This window comes from Cyprinodon variegatus, unplaced genomic scaffold (assembly GCF_000732505.1).
Source record: "Cyprinodon variegatus isolate N-32 unplaced genomic scaffold, C_variegatus-1.0 Scaffold355, whole genome shotgun sequence".
Taxonomy (NCBI): domain Eukaryota; kingdom Metazoa; phylum Chordata; class Actinopteri; order Cyprinodontiformes; family Cyprinodontidae; genus Cyprinodon; species Cyprinodon variegatus.
In genome coordinates this window covers 495,792-512,524 of record NW_015150808.1, presented here as the reverse complement: position 1 = coordinate 512,524, position 16,733 = coordinate 495,792, and the positions used below count along the sequence as shown (strand labels likewise).

The 16,733-nt window shown below is 37.7% G+C and overlaps 1 protein-coding gene across 2 annotated transcripts in view; it reads left to right on the top strand.

The window, feature by feature from the left end:
* LOC107091872 (ephrin type-A receptor 3-like) overlaps window positions 1–16,733 on the top strand; it is a 120,317-nt gene that overhangs the window by 68,434 nt on the left and 35,150 nt on the right. For both annotated transcript variants that reach the window (XM_015386053.1, XM_015386052.1), the window contains exons 8-10: window positions 499–611; window positions 2,487–2,649; window positions 5,075–5,183. In XM_015386053.1, the coding sequence (XP_015241539.1) occupies window positions 499–611; window positions 2,487–2,649; window positions 5,075–5,183 (385 nt within the window). The remainder of the gene's footprint in view (window positions 1–498; window positions 612–2,486; window positions 2,650–5,074; window positions 5,184–16,733) is intronic.

Below are 16,733 nucleotides of genomic sequence, written 5' to 3'. Positions count from 1 at the left end.
TCTTGTAAGAGATAGGTGTACATGAGAAGGTGTTGATGAGTAATAGGACGCTTATGACACGTGTGGACGTGTGTGTAGTGGAAAGTGAAAAGGGGTGTAGGAGGTTGTAAACCACATTACGTTCTCCACATGCTTTTCACAGCTATGAGCCTGAGTTTCACACATCTACACAAATACAGTCGCGGACGAGTAAACCCACATCATCATCCCACAAGAGCAGGTGTCCCAGTGTGGAAACACTGCACAGGAAGTCACAGTTTTTGTGATTTTTGCATTGAAGAACAAGGGCAGAACACACAGTGTTCCAATGAGACGTACAAATGTATGCTTCATAAAATATATACATTATTTCCTTGTAGACTTAATGCATAACACAGTGAAATGTGCAAAGTTTTCTTTATCTAAACTGTCCACTTTCTTAGTACTTTATTTTCTTTAAAAAAATCAATTTGATGTATCCTCTTCCATGCTGTTGATCATGTTTCTTTTTCATTTTAGTGAGTGTAGTGTTAAAAGAAAGGCGAAGTAAGGACAGCGTAACTTTGGCCTGGCAGGGTCCGGAGAGACCTAATGGAGCGATTGTGGAGTATGAGGTCATCTACTATGAGAAGGTGAGAGAGACACTGACAATCTATCTTCTCTGCTATTAGAGACAAAATGTTGGGAGTCTGTTGTTATGGTTAAAAGTTTTTGTAAATTTTTTTGTATAAAATGTTTTTTCCACCAAATAAAAGTGGTGAATCAACACATGATAGGTTCATCATTGCTTTGTTGCTCCCTCAAAACAGCCAAAGAAATCTGTTAATTTAGCACTTTCTGTGGCATCCCATTAGAAGGTGTTCTTACTGTGAAAATCATATCTAACATGATTCCATAACCCTGTAAACATTTTTTTATACCTTGGTACAAGTAAGTAACCCACAACTAGTGAGAAGGGTTGATGATAAATGTCCATTAAAGAGATGCCTGATATATGTAATTATTTATGTCTCATGTTCATAAATGCATAAAAAAAATTATGTCTATGAGGTCACATTTGAAAATTACTGCAGCAGCCCTTTTTTCAGATTTAATTAAGAATCCCTGTTTTCTTGCTATCCTCCTACATATTGGCAGGATATGGGTTTAGCCTAAGGCTACGACTCTAATGACTTTTTCATCACAAACATGTTGCTATCTCTCTGGTTCCTCTGCCTTTTTTCCTCACTTCAAACTAATTAACTACACATCTGTTCAACAAACCTTGTAAAACACAGCCAAGGTGATGAAATTAGATCTTGGTGTGTGTACTGGCATGTGTTAATGGTAAAATACTGTTAATCCGTATTGTAGAGTGTCTTTCATTAAGTGAAGTATCAGCATTTCTGCAGGGAATCAGCTCACTGGCAGACAGACTTGTTCTCTATTCATCATTCTACACACGCAGTTATCAAAGTGTGCATACACACACCTAAAAGGTAATCAAGAACCAAAGTGGAACAGGTTTAGTAACCGCACATTGCCCCAGAGTTCCGAGAAGATAGGATTTGGGACTTGGCTAATGCTCAGATACAAATGTGACCAAATGGTCCATTGTGGTGCAAATAAAAACGTCATAAGGATTAAATTAGATTCCTGGAGACTTCTAAATGTAACAATTTAAAGGTGTGCATTACCTTAAAGCTGGGCTTTAGGTGCAAAAAAAGTGCTGGTAGTCCTCTTAATGCCATAGAAATGCAACAGAAACATGGACAATATTTTATAGAGATGTTTCCATCGATCTATAGATTAATAGTTTTATTTTAAAGAAATTATATATCTACTTTCATTAACTTCAAACCTCATTATGTTAGCATGGAAATGAGATAATATAAAAAAAAGAAAGACATAAAGACTTGATAACTATGTCTTGAGTTTTCAATAATCTCATTAGATAGATTTTTTTTATCTCAGTATTAGGCCTTGCCTCAACACACCCATGCAACTTTAGCTACAGTATATTACCTCCCTTATCCCACTGTGCCAAGGACATCAATTACAGAGAGATGCACCAAAAAAAATCTGGCTTATCAGTGGCTTAATCAATGGCGCAGTGGGTAGTACTGCAATTCCCGTCTTTCTGAATGGAGTTTGCATGTTCTTCCTGAGCATGCATGGGTTCTCTCCGGGTACTCCGGCTTCCTCCCACAGTCCAAAAACATGACTGTTTGGTTTCTCTAAATTCTCCTTAGGTGTGAGTGTGTGCGTGAGTGGTTGTTTGTCCTGTTTGTCTCTGTGTTGCCCTGCGATGGACTGGCAACCTGACAGCTGGAGATGGATGGATGGATGGATGGATGGATGGATGGATGGATGGATGGATGGATGGATGGATGGATGGATGGATGGATGGATGGATGCCCTGTCTCCCTTACTTCCACAGCTCAGATCTCCAGCTGAATTTTTTTAATAGCTTTTTATGTCTCCCTTGCTTTGAGTGTTTATTTTATCTCCTTAATGCTCCTCGTTAGAACCAGCGGGAACAGAACTACACAGTTCTGAAGACTCGATCAAACATGATGACAGTGGACGGGCTGAAACCTGGTACCACCTACGTCTTCAGAGTCAGGGCTCGAACTGATGGGGGATACGGAACTTATGGGGGCGAGATTGAACTGGAAACCAGCCATGAAGGTAAAAAAAAAAAAAAACATTCATCTTGGAATTGTATCTAAATAGGCATCTTTCTAGTTCATACAGATTCCATAATAGTATAAAAAAAAAAACAAGCCCCACACCCAAAAAAGGGGATGATAAGGCCAAAAGAAGAGTTAAATTCAGTAAAGCTTTTAGAAATCAACTACAGATTTTACGGATTTTGCCTACAAATGTGGTAGCCACTGTAAAAGAAATTATTTTGTTTTCTATAAACCGTTTTTTTTTACTGAAATACTTGAATGACATAATTGATAATTTAATTCAGTTTATTTATATAGCGCCAATTCACAACACATGTCATCTCAAGGCACTTTACAGTTCACTAGATCATACTAAATCATTGTTAATCAGATGTTAATAAACATTTCTATGTTAATAAACATAAGAATGCACACATCCTCAGACGGATGTATTACTCCTAGAGGGCTGCCATACCCTTTTTGATGTCTTTCCTGAGTTCTTGCATTTTTGCCTGTTGCTTTTTATCCCCAGATGTTCCTCTGAGTTACTCAGATGTTATGAACTTGCTCATTAGGAGCTGACCAAGGCATGACATCATCATCTGGTCCATCGCAATTGTTTTTTAAAGACAGTAATCTTAGTCTATGTAAACATTTATTCTTATTAATTTATTATACTATATTTTGGTAAAGAAATAATTTGGGTAAATTTGAAAAAAGTTGGACCTGATCTAATGTCAGACAATGATGAAAATAAGATACATATGGTATTTTAAAGCCTTAATGTCTGGCACACCCCGATGGCTTGCATTGGATTTACCAATCAAAGTCCTGACGGATATTGATTCACTTTATGGCACCCGTTGGTTGGCGGTGATTTCGGTTATGTCAGATATGATGTTTTAATATTAAGCCACAAGATCTTTATACCTACATGCTTCCACAATGATCAGGATTAGATACAACCCATCCTTGCCAAAGTTCAAAGTTTGATGAATTAAAAAAGTTTACTGCTTTAAAGTTTAGTGCTTTTATCCAAGCCCTGCTGTTAGGCAGACATGCCTAAGCAGCTCCATGTTGTTGACAGTTTTCTAAACCACTGTCTGAAATACTTTTTAGGTAAAAGAAAAGACAAACCAGTCTGGCAAGAAAGGACAAAGTATGCAGATTGAAATAAGAAAATTTAAAACAGACTTTTACAACAAAATTTAATAAATGAAAAAGGTTTTGTCCAGCCAAAGTCAGAAGTAGTTCAGAGGGCCTTTATTGTGAAATACAAGCACACATATTTCAGACTAAAGAAGACTCATACAGAGCTCTTGCATAACATGCCAATCTTCTATGATATAGTTTTCAAACTCTCTGTCACATATCCATTTCACCACCTTTAATATTGCTTCATCGTGTGCTCTTGGAATTTTTTTTCATTCCCTTTAATGTTCCTTTCAAAGTGATCATTGATTTCAGACAGGCAGGGAGAGTGAAGTGAATCAGTAAATGTGTAGCGCTGCAAAGTACATTGACTGTGCTGCACAGAAAAGGCATGCATTAGCCTATAAATCATTCAGCTGTCAATAAATGCATTTCAGAGCTTTATTTCTGCTCCTGTGCCGCAACAAATATAAGTAATTTGATGCCTCAACATGCTGCGTGAGTCTCTGTGGTTGATTAGCTCCTTACACAACAGGTTCTCATCAAAGTCAGACATTGCAAAATGCAAGAATGGAGGATTTTGTACCAATCAGGTGAAGTTTATCTAATTAGATCTGTTGTTTTGATCGTTAAAGAATGATGTGCTTGTGTGAGCCTCCATCTCTAACAAGAGATCAATGCCTGGATTATTATGACTTCTCAAGATGCCCACCGATTAATAAGCTTATTTGCTGCATGCAACACTCTCACATAATTACAGAAAGACGTGGATATCCGCTCATGCTTAGCTAAGCCAGATAAACGGGGGTATTTGTTTTGAGTAATGGCTCGATTGGCTTGGCGTAAAAATCAATGCGTCTTCGCAGAAACTTCTCAGCAGTAGCCTTGTTATGTGCAATGTTAACATATCCATTTGGACAGCGCAGCTGAATGGGAATTGCTTTCACGTCTCCTCTTGTAGCCTCACAGGCGATACCAAGAGGGAGAAAGCTTTTCATCATTGGCCTTACTTACTATTCCATCCACCTCCCTTTTCTCTCTTGTGCCTTGTGCTCCCTCCCTCCCTACAGCCTCTATCTTTTATGTCTTTTCTAATGCTATCATTTTTCATGCTCTCTCCATCTTTCCTTCGCCACGTTCGCGGTATCATTTTCTGTCTTTTTACTCCCAGCCTGCCTTAATCTCACCTTAGCTCCTGCAGAAAATGCCCTGGGCTTCGTTCCATTCTCACTGAGGTTTACTTTAATAAACTTTTATAACATTGGCTTTGTTTTGTTCTGGCTTTGCAGACGTCCTGGCCATTGGGGACCCAAACCAGTCTACTATTTTGGTTGTGTCCATTGCAGGAGGGATCGTTCTCCTCATCTTCTTGGTGACCTGCTTCGTCGTTAGCGGACGGTGAGGGCAGCACTCACACTAACACTAAATAAAGTACAGTTTTCATCTAGAGAACTTGACAGAGTATTTTATATGAAAGTTCAACACAAATTAGGTACGTGTAAGATTGAAAAACTGGAAATTCATCTTTTTCAACCATAAATATGAATTGTATGAATTGGCTGGTTTTGTATTTCGCCTCCCTGAATCAATACATTTTAGATCCGACTTTTATTGTAATAGTAAGAACTTTGTGTGTGTGTGGGTGTGTCTTTTGCCTTCCATTTCTTTGCAAAAACACCTTTCATCTTACCACAGATTTGCAAGTTAATTTGGCTCTAAACTTTGACTGGGATATTTAGTGTATATTTGAGTTCTTTCATTTTGTCCGGAGGTGAGCCTACACCTTAGTATTAAGTCCTTGTGTTAAGAATTTTGTTTAGCATTATTTTGTTTCACTCCATTATAAGCATTTATGTATTATGATGCTGTCAGTCACTTTTATGAAGACTGAGGTGCCAAATAGGAGAGGGATAAAGCAAGGGAGGGAAGTCTGAAGCAGGGTTAGAATGTGACACAACACAATGCCAGGCTTTGATTATCTCTGAGAGTTCCGTTCAATCTGACATCTGAAAATGAAAAGACTAAATGAAAAGACTAAGCATTGTGTTTAAAGTACAGGTATTAGTCATGTTTGTTTGTGTCTATACTGAAGAAAAACACCTTCATAGTATCTACTATTTGCTACAATCCTTTAAAGGAGAACAGCAAACATGATAGAAATGTTGGTCAGATAAGCCCAGAATAGAAAAACTTTTTTTTTTCTTTATGGTCGAGAACTTTGATAGAACTTTGATAGTGGGTAAGGTTTGTTCAGGATGAACAAACCTTACCCACAGTTCAACATGGTGTTGGCAGTATCATGCTGTAGTATTTTGTTTTTGTTGAAGACATAGCAGCTTTAATTGTGTTATGTAAAGAGCTTAAATACCCAAACTGCAAACTTTTTGCTCCAAACCCATTACATTGTAGTATTGTTCATTGGTCTGAAACATAGAAATCTAATGAACTAGATTTAAAGAGAAAATCTACTTATTGAAAATCACTTTTTGTTTGCAATGCTCTAAAACTCGCTGACCTTTGAGTGCAACTTTTACTGCCAAGAGCAACCATGTCTGCTAATATGAAAGCACATTTATCTATTTATAATCTGGTCTCTCCTCATATCTCTCTCCGTCTGTCTGCGAAGAGAATTACGCGTGGGTGTGAAAAGGGAACGCGTCCATCTCTGACATTTACAAAAAGTCTGATTAAAGGTTGAGTTACGCTGATGTTACGAACACGGGCGCTTTTTGGTCACTCACTTTGAAGGTTAGACGATTTGTTAATGCTTGGCTTCAATGCCAAAGAGGAGAAATGGATGAGAGGGAGGATAAAAAGGGCCCTGATTGCTAAGAGGTGACAAGATGAAAGCATCAGGTGTTAGGTGAAAGGCTCTTTGGAGAGGAAGAAACGGAGCAGAGAAGACCAGTTCCCACAGCAGCTGTAACCAAATGTTTATTCTCCATGACTTCGAACTAGATTACCCACATTTCAGGAACAACACACGGGCAAACATGCACATACTTATGTACACACGCTAAAAAGATTAGTATTGATTCATGTGATTGCTTATCAGGCTGAGTGCTCTATTCACTATTGACTTGAAGGGATGTAATCAGCAGAGACTGTTCTAGGTGCTGTTGAACACACACGTGTACACACACAGCACTTAGGGCATGCGGACGGGAAACCATCAACATGTTTTTAATCAGACATGGATTATAGGTCTGACCCCCCCTCCAAAAAAAAAAAAAAAAACCTGTGAAACATTTCACGTTATGAACACATGTGATGACACAAACACAAACTCACACTCATCTAATCAGATTTCACAGGCTGCCGAGGTGTTAACTAGGTTTTACGGAGAGGTCGATGCAGTATCATCAATTTTGGGTCTTCCTCTCCTCCACCTCCTCCTCTCTCTCGTTTTCTATCTTCCATCAGGCAAGAGGTTTGGATGCACAGGAGGAAGGAACGATGATGGCTGCTTTCTATGAAAGTGCATCTGTCGAAATATGTGTGCTCACAGGTGGGAGCGTGTGCCTCGTTTGTGACCAGAGAATAAAGATCAAAGCCGAATCTCAAGAGAGCCGACAAGCGTGTGTTTGTCCGTGTGTGTGTGTGTGTGTGTGTTTCAGGAGGTTCTGGGGTAAAGAAATTTGGCAGGATGGACAGAACCAAGAGGAAGGGAGAGACACAAGTGGAGAATAAACATATTAAAAAAGGTACTAGGATTGACGGATTGCATCCAAGGGGGAGGGAGAGGTACATCTGAGGCGTAATGGTGCCGCTGGAGAGCCACATTTTCAGATGATGTGAAAGATAGAGAGAAGGAAGTACAGGCCTGAAGGAAATTGATGGAGGAAAGCGAATAGCTAGGGGAAAGAAAGCAGAGGTGCAAGGAGGAGAAGATGAAAAGGCAGATTGCGAGAGTGTTTGAAACAGGAGGAGAAAAGGGTAAGGGGAGATGATGGGTGGGCGATTGCGCTGTTAGGCGCAATAGGACTGTCATCCTTGAAGCTGGTGAGGAATTGGGGAAGAAATCAAAAACTAATCTCCTCTTCTGTTGTCTATTCCTCCCCTTTTTCATCTCTTTTCTCTCATGTGTCATTCAAATTCTCTCCCATTTTACCCCCCCTGACATTTTTTCCCATTCTTTTTTTGTTCTGACACTCCAGCTTTAATTTCCTGTTCTTTCCTTGAAATTTACATTTGGATGAATGTATCGACAATCAAAAGTATTTAATGTGGCCGGCTTAATATGAACAATGATTGGGCTAAAATTGACATGGAGAGGCAGCCAGGTTTTAATTGATTTTTCCACCAGGCGTTTGTAAGGCTTGTCTCTGCCAAAATGTCAGCTGTTTAAAAAATCATTAAACTGAATAAAAGTGCAGAGGCTTTTTGTTCTTTTAAAGTTTTTGAACCGAACGATACAGTGCATCAAAAAAAGAGTCTGTCATTAAAATGTAAATTCATTCCAGTGATTACATTTACATACTAAGACAAAATTTTATTTGCAAGTGTTTTTTTATTATTTATTATTGTATTTCTCATGGAGGACCAGCTCTACCATATTGAAAAAAATAAATAAAGACATAAATAAATGCTCTATAAATAAATAAGCATACAATTAATTCCCCCCAAAAAATACAATTAACAAGTAAATGCAGGTAGAAATGAAATTATACAGTTAGTCAGAGACTAAATAAATATGCTAATTAAAAGATATATACATTAATTTCTCACTGTATAATTTAAGCTCTACCTTCATTTATTTGTTTATTGTATTTTGGGGGCAATTAATTGTATGCTTATTTATTTATTGAACATTTATTTCTGTATTTATTTTAAATATGATAGAGCTGGTCCTCCATAATGTCTGTCAGTTTTGATGTTTATAGTTTCTACCTTATAATGACCACACAATCAGTTTTCTTGTTTTATATAATTATTACACAAGCAGTTAAATTATAATATAACAAGAATTTTAAATATGTTATGGTATGCACAATACAATTATGAAAAAACATGGCTCCCTTTACAGTTGTTCGGCAAAAGCAATTGAAAAGTAGGGTAAACTATTAAAAGTGTGTCATAAAATAGGCCCTGTTCAAAGAAATTAGTATCCAGCATTTGATTTGAAAGTTACCGTAAGTGGAATAAATAAAAAAAAATATGGTGCTCAGGTTGTCCAAATAATAAGACAGACTATTAAAATTATGTGAAGCTAAGCTTCATTTTTTGGGATTTGGAGATATTTGAAGTCCATTGACTGTAGCTGGTTTCAGAGCTTAAAGAGCCACTACAGAAAGGCATGTCAGGACATAAGCTATTGTGCAACTTGATTCACTGACTTCTAAAGCAGCAACAATGTAAAAAGTGTCTTACATGGCAAAGTGACTTGACTCCTCCTTCTTTTAGTTTGGCTAAATTGAGATTTTATTTATTTATTTATTTATGAAATCCTAGTCCCGAGTCTAGGAAGAAAAGGGGGTGAAGCTCAGCATCTAAGGTGTTTGAGGGAGTCCTGTATATATTGATGGAATATTTCAGGAGATTCATGATAATGAGCCAAACTGCCTTTATGCAGCAATTCATGCAAAGGGAGCCTTGATCAAAAAAAAAAGGGAAAATACTATATAGCCTACATGGACATATTTTTTCACTTCAAATTTTGCTGGAAGACATAATAATCAAAGTTTGCAGAAAGAGAAACTACGATATTTTACTCTGAAAATAATCTATGCAAAGCTTGAGTCTGTCTTTTTAAATTGAATTTCTGATATAGATTCGTTTTCTTCAATATCATAATTTCATGAGCTCCTATGTACTACACCTATCCAATCGTTCGCATTTAGACACTGCATTTTTGCAACCTTTTCGCTGGCAGGGAAAGCGAACAACTACGCCTCATAAACAAGCTGATTTGCAGGCGATTCTGTTCTCTCCTGTTCTCATTTAATAAAACGCTGTTATGCTATTCTTACAGCGGGAGGGAAAACATGAAAAAACACCCAAAGCTACTCAGAAACAGCACGCTGCTGACAGATCACACCATTTATTGCTGTGTGAATGCCATTATTGCTCAGCCCAGCGAGCTTACATTCGCAAGCATGTCTTGTATGTGAAGTTTTGCGTATTTGTCCTCCTGAGGTTCCCTTGGCAGGCTGGCAGGTGCAAACGATAAGGAGCTACTAAAAAAATTGGCACTGCCATGGATTCACCAGATGGCCTTTCTCTCAGAAAGCATACCCCCCTTCGGTCTTTACTATCTCCCACTCCCTGTTAAACATGTTACAGCTCCTGCCTCCCAGCATCTGCAACTGTGTGTGTTTGAGTCCAGGTTTGGGCCCTAGTTTTGTTTAGACTCTAATGATCCTACGGCTGCTCAAACATCTCCTTTTCTTAGCTGCTGCAGGCTTCGGTTAAAAGCCAGATTCCTATGTTTTTTTCTGTCTGCATCTTTTCAATGTGGGAGTTTTGGAGACAAGTCGGCATAAATTTGTTCTTTCTTTGTCAAGGCACATTTTTAAAAATATTTTATCTACTTCCTTCAAGCCAGGTTTTACTGAATGATATATTTAGGTCGAACTGCTAATGATTCTGCAGGGGATGAAAGCTATCAAAGTTAATTGCTCCAAATGATATCGTCAGACTTTTTTATTTATATTTTTTTCAGACTGGCACTGTATTTACTAGCTAAATTTAAAAACATTTAAAATCAAATTCTACCTCCTTGAACTTTTCCACAAGTTTTCTCTAATGTATTAAAATTGGATTTTATGTGACACATCAGAGCAACCTAGCACAAAATAGTGAAATGGAACCAAAGGCATTGATTTTTTTTTTTCTTTTTTTTTTTTCTGTCAAATAAAATCTTTGCATTTGTATTAAGCTCTCTGCACATGATGCAAAGCTTTGCTTTTATGGATTTGGTGTCTTTTGAATGCAACTGATTGCACTGGATTTTATTTTAGAGCATCATAGTTACAAAGTCAGGATCCTAATAGAGATATTTTAATCCTCACTGGTGCAGAATTAAATCAGACTGGTTAGGCAAAACCTTAAACTTTACAACTTCAACTTTCAGGAGAACCAACAGCACTATTAAGGCATTTAGTTTTATCTAACTTGATATTTAAAACCTTTGATCATTTCCCCAATTTTTGTAGTTAGATTTTTTAAAACTAATGTGGAATGTGCCTTCATAGCTGTTGCCTTGCTCTATTACAGAAAATCCTAATAAAATACATTAAAAGCTGTGGTTACAAGGCACTGTATTTATTATGTAAATATATATCTACAACACAGACATATTTGTTTCACAATAGAAGAGAAAAAAAAGCAGCTCCTTTTAATGTCAGACTTCTGTCTCTCTAATAGACAGCGTGAACTGCAGTAGCTTCTTAACACATTAACAAGTGTTGTTTCCAAGCTTGTTTGTTTAAGCTCTTTTACCTCAGCAGCAGCTGCCGTGCAGCCCAGGGTTATTCTTAAAAATGTCAGGATACATCGTGGAAAGGGAGGGAAAAGAAAGGGAAGCTGTCTAATGAAAACATGCCTCTAAGAAGAGCGAGAAAGACGCATTAGGAGGTAAAGGTAAAAATCAGCCGATATATTTTGTTCTCTTTGGGTGGTGTCGCTGTGTTTGCCTCATAATAGAACTAATAATGACTTGGCAGCAAAAAGATCCCATGTTTACGGATTGAAAATAAAACAGGCCAGTGTTTAGTGGTATGTGTGTGCGCTTTTACTTAATGATGGCAAGGTGCGTGTAATGTCATTAGCCAGATTTTGTGTGTGCCGACTTGAACGATGGTGTTTTCAATTAATGCGACTAAGCTGCAGGGTGTAGCTAAATACAGCTTTGTCTGCAGAATGCCTGGGAAGTAGCTAGAGAACAGCACAATAATAGCAGGTGCAGAACTTTTCTCCACACACACTTTATGCAGATGAGCAGATGCTGAAGGGGGGAAAAAAATGGTTCAAATGTCCAGTAAACATGACAGAAGGAGAAATTTGTCTGCGTCTTGTTAATGCATTTAAAGAGACAAACCAACATGCACAGACGGACATGTCACTTGGCCTAATCGAGTTGTGTGGGTGTTGTAGCATCTGTATCATTAGGAGAATTAGTTTCAAACGGACTTCCACGCATGGATCAGTTAGCAAATCGTAAGACACAATTCGATTAATGACACAGATCACATGCTCCTCTTTTATTCTCTCTACCTTCTACCATTTGACCTTTCAACCAGGTTGTTAAAACTTCTGCTACATTACACCAATTACCCCTGCATAGCTCTTTTCCCAACCCCCTCACCCTCTCCTTCTGCCTTCCTTGCTTTACCACTCTCTTTAATGAGCGGCTTCCAAATGAAATGTTTCCAAACAGGGTGTTAATGAAACATGGACAGATTTATTAGTAATAAGTCTCCAGCTAATCATTTCCCCTTCCTAATAATTAGGCTGAGCAGAGTAAATCTTTTTACACTGTGGTCAGAAAGTGCTGAACCATTGCCGTGGTGGAGACAGAGAAGCTCACTTCTGATCCGCTTACTTACATCGACTTGACTTTTTGTCTGTTTTTTTTTATTCCTATATTTTTCACGCTCCTCGGGTTTCCCTATCGGCTCTTAGCACCAAAGCAGCAAATGCACTTTGTTTTTCAGGTGATGAAAAGAGGCTTAATTTTTGCTGTGGAATAATGAGAATGAATTAAATCCATTGATTTCATCACTTGTAATTATTTTTTGATTCAATGGCTTGATATTAAATGAAATAACCATTTTCATGAGTAATGATGAGAGCAGATACCCACAGCAGGGTGTAGGTGTGAGTGCGGATGTGTGTGTGTGTGTGAGGGAGAGAGCCAGGCAAGATGGATGGAGCAAGAGAGGTAGATGTGTCCGTATTTTGTGTCATGCTGGAAGGGTGACTAATGAGTTACTGATTTCATTTTTCCAGTTATTTTGATTAGTAGGGGGAAAATAATGTAGAAATACAGGAAATGAAGAGGAGAGGAGATGATTTTAAAGGTGGGAATAAAAAGGGAAGGAGAGGAGGATATGAGAACAGAAGGAGTTAAAAAGAAGAACAGAAGAGTTGCGGTCTTGATTCTCAGAGGATTTGCCAAGAAGTCAAAGTTGGATGTGTTGTGTCTAACAAATTAGGCTGGAGATAAGTAAAGTTAAAGTCTATGGTCAACAGGTCATAGATAATCATTTACATTTAGGTTTTTACTTTGAATGGGTCACAGATACGCTTTAATCTCATCCATTCTGTTTTATCTATTGAACAACGGATCACCTTCCCTACAATTTAGCCTCAGGCATCTTTGCATCAACTGACCAGTTCCTGTTCTTGCACAACACAATCATTACCACAGCTTTATTGATGTTTTTTACTATTATTATTGGGATGGTACATTCAGTATTATATAGAGTATTTGATCTTCACTCCGTACGATGATTCGCATACAAGCTAAAAAGAAAAGATTTTCATCCAATGTGATGAACAAAGCAGCCCTTTAACAGAGCAATGGTATTTATAATATTATGTCCACAGTTCACTGCAGACTCTTCGTCCTTTTAGATAAAACATCTCAACCCTTATGTTGTTTTGTCTTTTCTTTTTCTTTTTCCACATTTTTTGGAGCTGGTAATATTGCTCAACTCTCATGCAGCTATCACCTGACCTGGTGAAGAGCAACAAACTTTCATTTTTCACTACATGTTCACAAGGTTAACCTCACAGGGCTGGTGCTTCTTGCCAATGTCAAGATAACTGAATAATCTTTATTGTTATTTTTGAGTTAATCTGGTGCTCATCTTATGATGGACTGGCTAACTGCCCGGCATATTTCCATGACTTCTGGGTAGTGCTTGCTGGGACTGGATCCAGCAGCTTCCTGTTATCTTAAGCAGGATTAAGTGGACTGAGTGTTGCTGTTTTACGAGGGTAGAGTTAATGAAAGTGTAATGTTAAATGCTTGTTCTCTGGCTGGTTTTATGCTCCACAGTTTCTTGAAACACTGTGGGCTAATGCGCTGTACATTCAGTGATTTTCACAAGCAATATTGCTTTAGAAGTAATTGCTTTACTTTTACAAACTTTTATATATTTTAATGGGATGCTGTCTAATAGAAAGAAGAGTGCACTTGTAAAGCAAAAATAATTGTATTTGCTTGTATTTCCTTTTGTTTCTAAATTTAAACACAAAAGCATGGCTCATATTCACCCCCCTTTACTGTGTTCCCCCGAAAAAAGTCCAGTGCAACAAGCTGCCTTCAGAAGTCAAACATTTCTGTGTAACCTGAACTCAGTATTACCTTAACTGTTATGGAAAGATTTCAGAGTTTTCTCACAGAATACTGGTAATTAAACAAGATCATGAAGACCATAGAACAAAACGGACAGTCAGGAAGAAAGTTGTGGAAAAGATAAAACAGTGTTATGTTAAAGCTTTGGAGATCTCATACAGCTCTGTTTAATCAAAACAACAAAAAAAGAAAGTGTATGTCACAGCTGCAAACCAAACAATATATGGCTGTCCTTCCACATTGAAAGGTTGAGGCGGGAGAACATTAATCCGAGAATTAACTGACAATCCACTGGTAACACTGGACACCTTAAGTAGAGACTCTTCAAATCTAGTTGTTATGGAAAAGTAGTAAGAAAAATAAGCCACCGATGAAAGAATCATGCCAAGTCTTCCTTGCGATGTATCAAAAGCCATATTTAGGACGATGCAAACATGTGGAAGAAGGTGCTTTGAGAAATCTTTTATTAATTTGGGACAGAGCAGCTGGTCATAGCTATTACTAAGATGGATAGAGTTAAAGACCGAGGAAGAGCAACCACTAACTAGCAAAAATAGCAATAGGTGACTGCATGCCTAATTTAATCAGGAGGGTTGAATACAAGCTCCTTCTCCATGTTACAGTCATCAAGTATGCATTTTTGGTGTTTAACATGAGCACTAAATACAGTGAGTTTGCGTTTGTAAGCTGAGATAATGTGAATGAGTTTGAAGAATAGAAACACTTTTTCAGAACAGGGCATTACAGAAAGAAAGGTTTTTGGTGGGTTTCTATTAGAGCAGCTCTTCTTTACTTTTTTTTCTTCTTTTTTTGCTCTACCTATTCAGGGCTGAGTTATGTACTGATTACATTCTGCTTGCCCTCTGTTCTTGTTAGTACTTGATTTACACAGCTCGCATTTGACTTCTACATCCTTCTTAGTCTCACTCTTCCCTATTAATAAGATTTAACATCTCTGCTTTTTTTTTTTGCTATGTATAAGTTTTTTCTTCTCAAACCCTGTTCTTGCTGTTCTTGTTGCTACAACACAAACACTACCTTGCCTTTCTTTCTGTCTACATCCCTTATGGTACCCTTGGAGTTTCTATGCCTATAGCTCTAACCCTCCCACCCCCGCTCTTCCCTCCATCTGATTGCTTGTTAGTTGGTATGCAGCCTCGAACTCCTACCGTGTGTTATGCCTGTCATCACTCTCTTTTTCCATCTCCCTCCCTCTCCTCATTCTTTTACCCAGCCACTCATGTCCACTCTTTAGAACAAATGGGAGGAAAGCACAGCTGCACAGCTGCAAAAGGGCAGCAGCGAGAGCTTCTTTAAAGAGGATATAAAGAGGAAAGAATTGTAGCAAAAATAAAAGGAGAATCAGTGTCTTTTTGCAAAAAACAACTTCATTGCCAAAAAGGAAAAGAATTTAGAGAGATAAGGAGCAGCAAGTCAGGATGTAAAGTAGTGGCAAAATGGAGGAGGGGTACAAGTGACGATAATATATGGATGGAAGCTTGGTAGTGGAATGACAAATGGGTCTCAAGTGACAGAGTATTATATTAAAAAGTAAATTGATATGCAAATTTGGAGCATGTGGCTTTGGAGGACAGGGATAGCCTGTTGTCCTCGCTGAAGTAGAACAGAGGCAGAGAGAAAGGTGAGAGCTGGGCTCTGATAGCGATACAGCAGCCCCTTCAAGTGTGTGCTTTTGATTAATCAATGCAAGACAGTGTAGTTCATATCTGGGTGGGATGTACAGCTAAACATTTGGATGTATTGGTGTACTTACAGTGCCAGCCTGCTACATATACTACAGCTGTATGATGGTTAAGTTGGACACCATCACTCACTTCCGTAGGTGGTGTAAATATCTTTGGAATAAAGCTATGAATCACATCTCCCCTTATCCAGTTCATACCCATATTATACCTGTATTCATACCTACACCCTAACATTTCCTTTGTTCATACTTCATTTTCCGTACAAATATTCTCCACGTATTACGACTATGGTGTACATGTTTATTTAAAAAAATAAATAAAAGGTATGTAATTGAAATCTGCAGAAAAACATGTATAAATGTTTTTCTGCAGATTATATTGATAGTGTAATACTATCTGATAATGGATATTAACTGCTCCTATGGTGGTTAGCCATGAAAAACATGCACTGCGCATAAAAAAACTGGTCTTAAGACACCCCAATATGGATTATTTTATGCACCACTTCTGATTTTATCTAACCCAACCCACCAAACATGATGTCATAAACATCTTTTTTTGCCCCAATATTTATTCAACTTTATATAGATTTACAGAAAGGAAACAAATTTAGACTTTTAAGAATAAATCTTTAAACAAAAGAAAAAATACCCATAACAATGCACCCATTTCCACTTTAGAGGTATTTTTATTTTGTAATTGGGTCCAGTATGTAGGAATTTATAAATAAGCTGCAAATAAATCCAGATTATTAAAAGTAGGTTTGAATCATATATATAACCCTATAATTCGTATCATTCATGTGATCTTTAGTCTTTGCTTGCACTGTTACTTTTTTTACTACCTAAATATTTTTTGTAAGTTTAAGGCAATTAGTTATAATTTGATTGCTAAAATTTGCTAAAAGTATCCATGATTATTTATCTATACTGCAAGAAG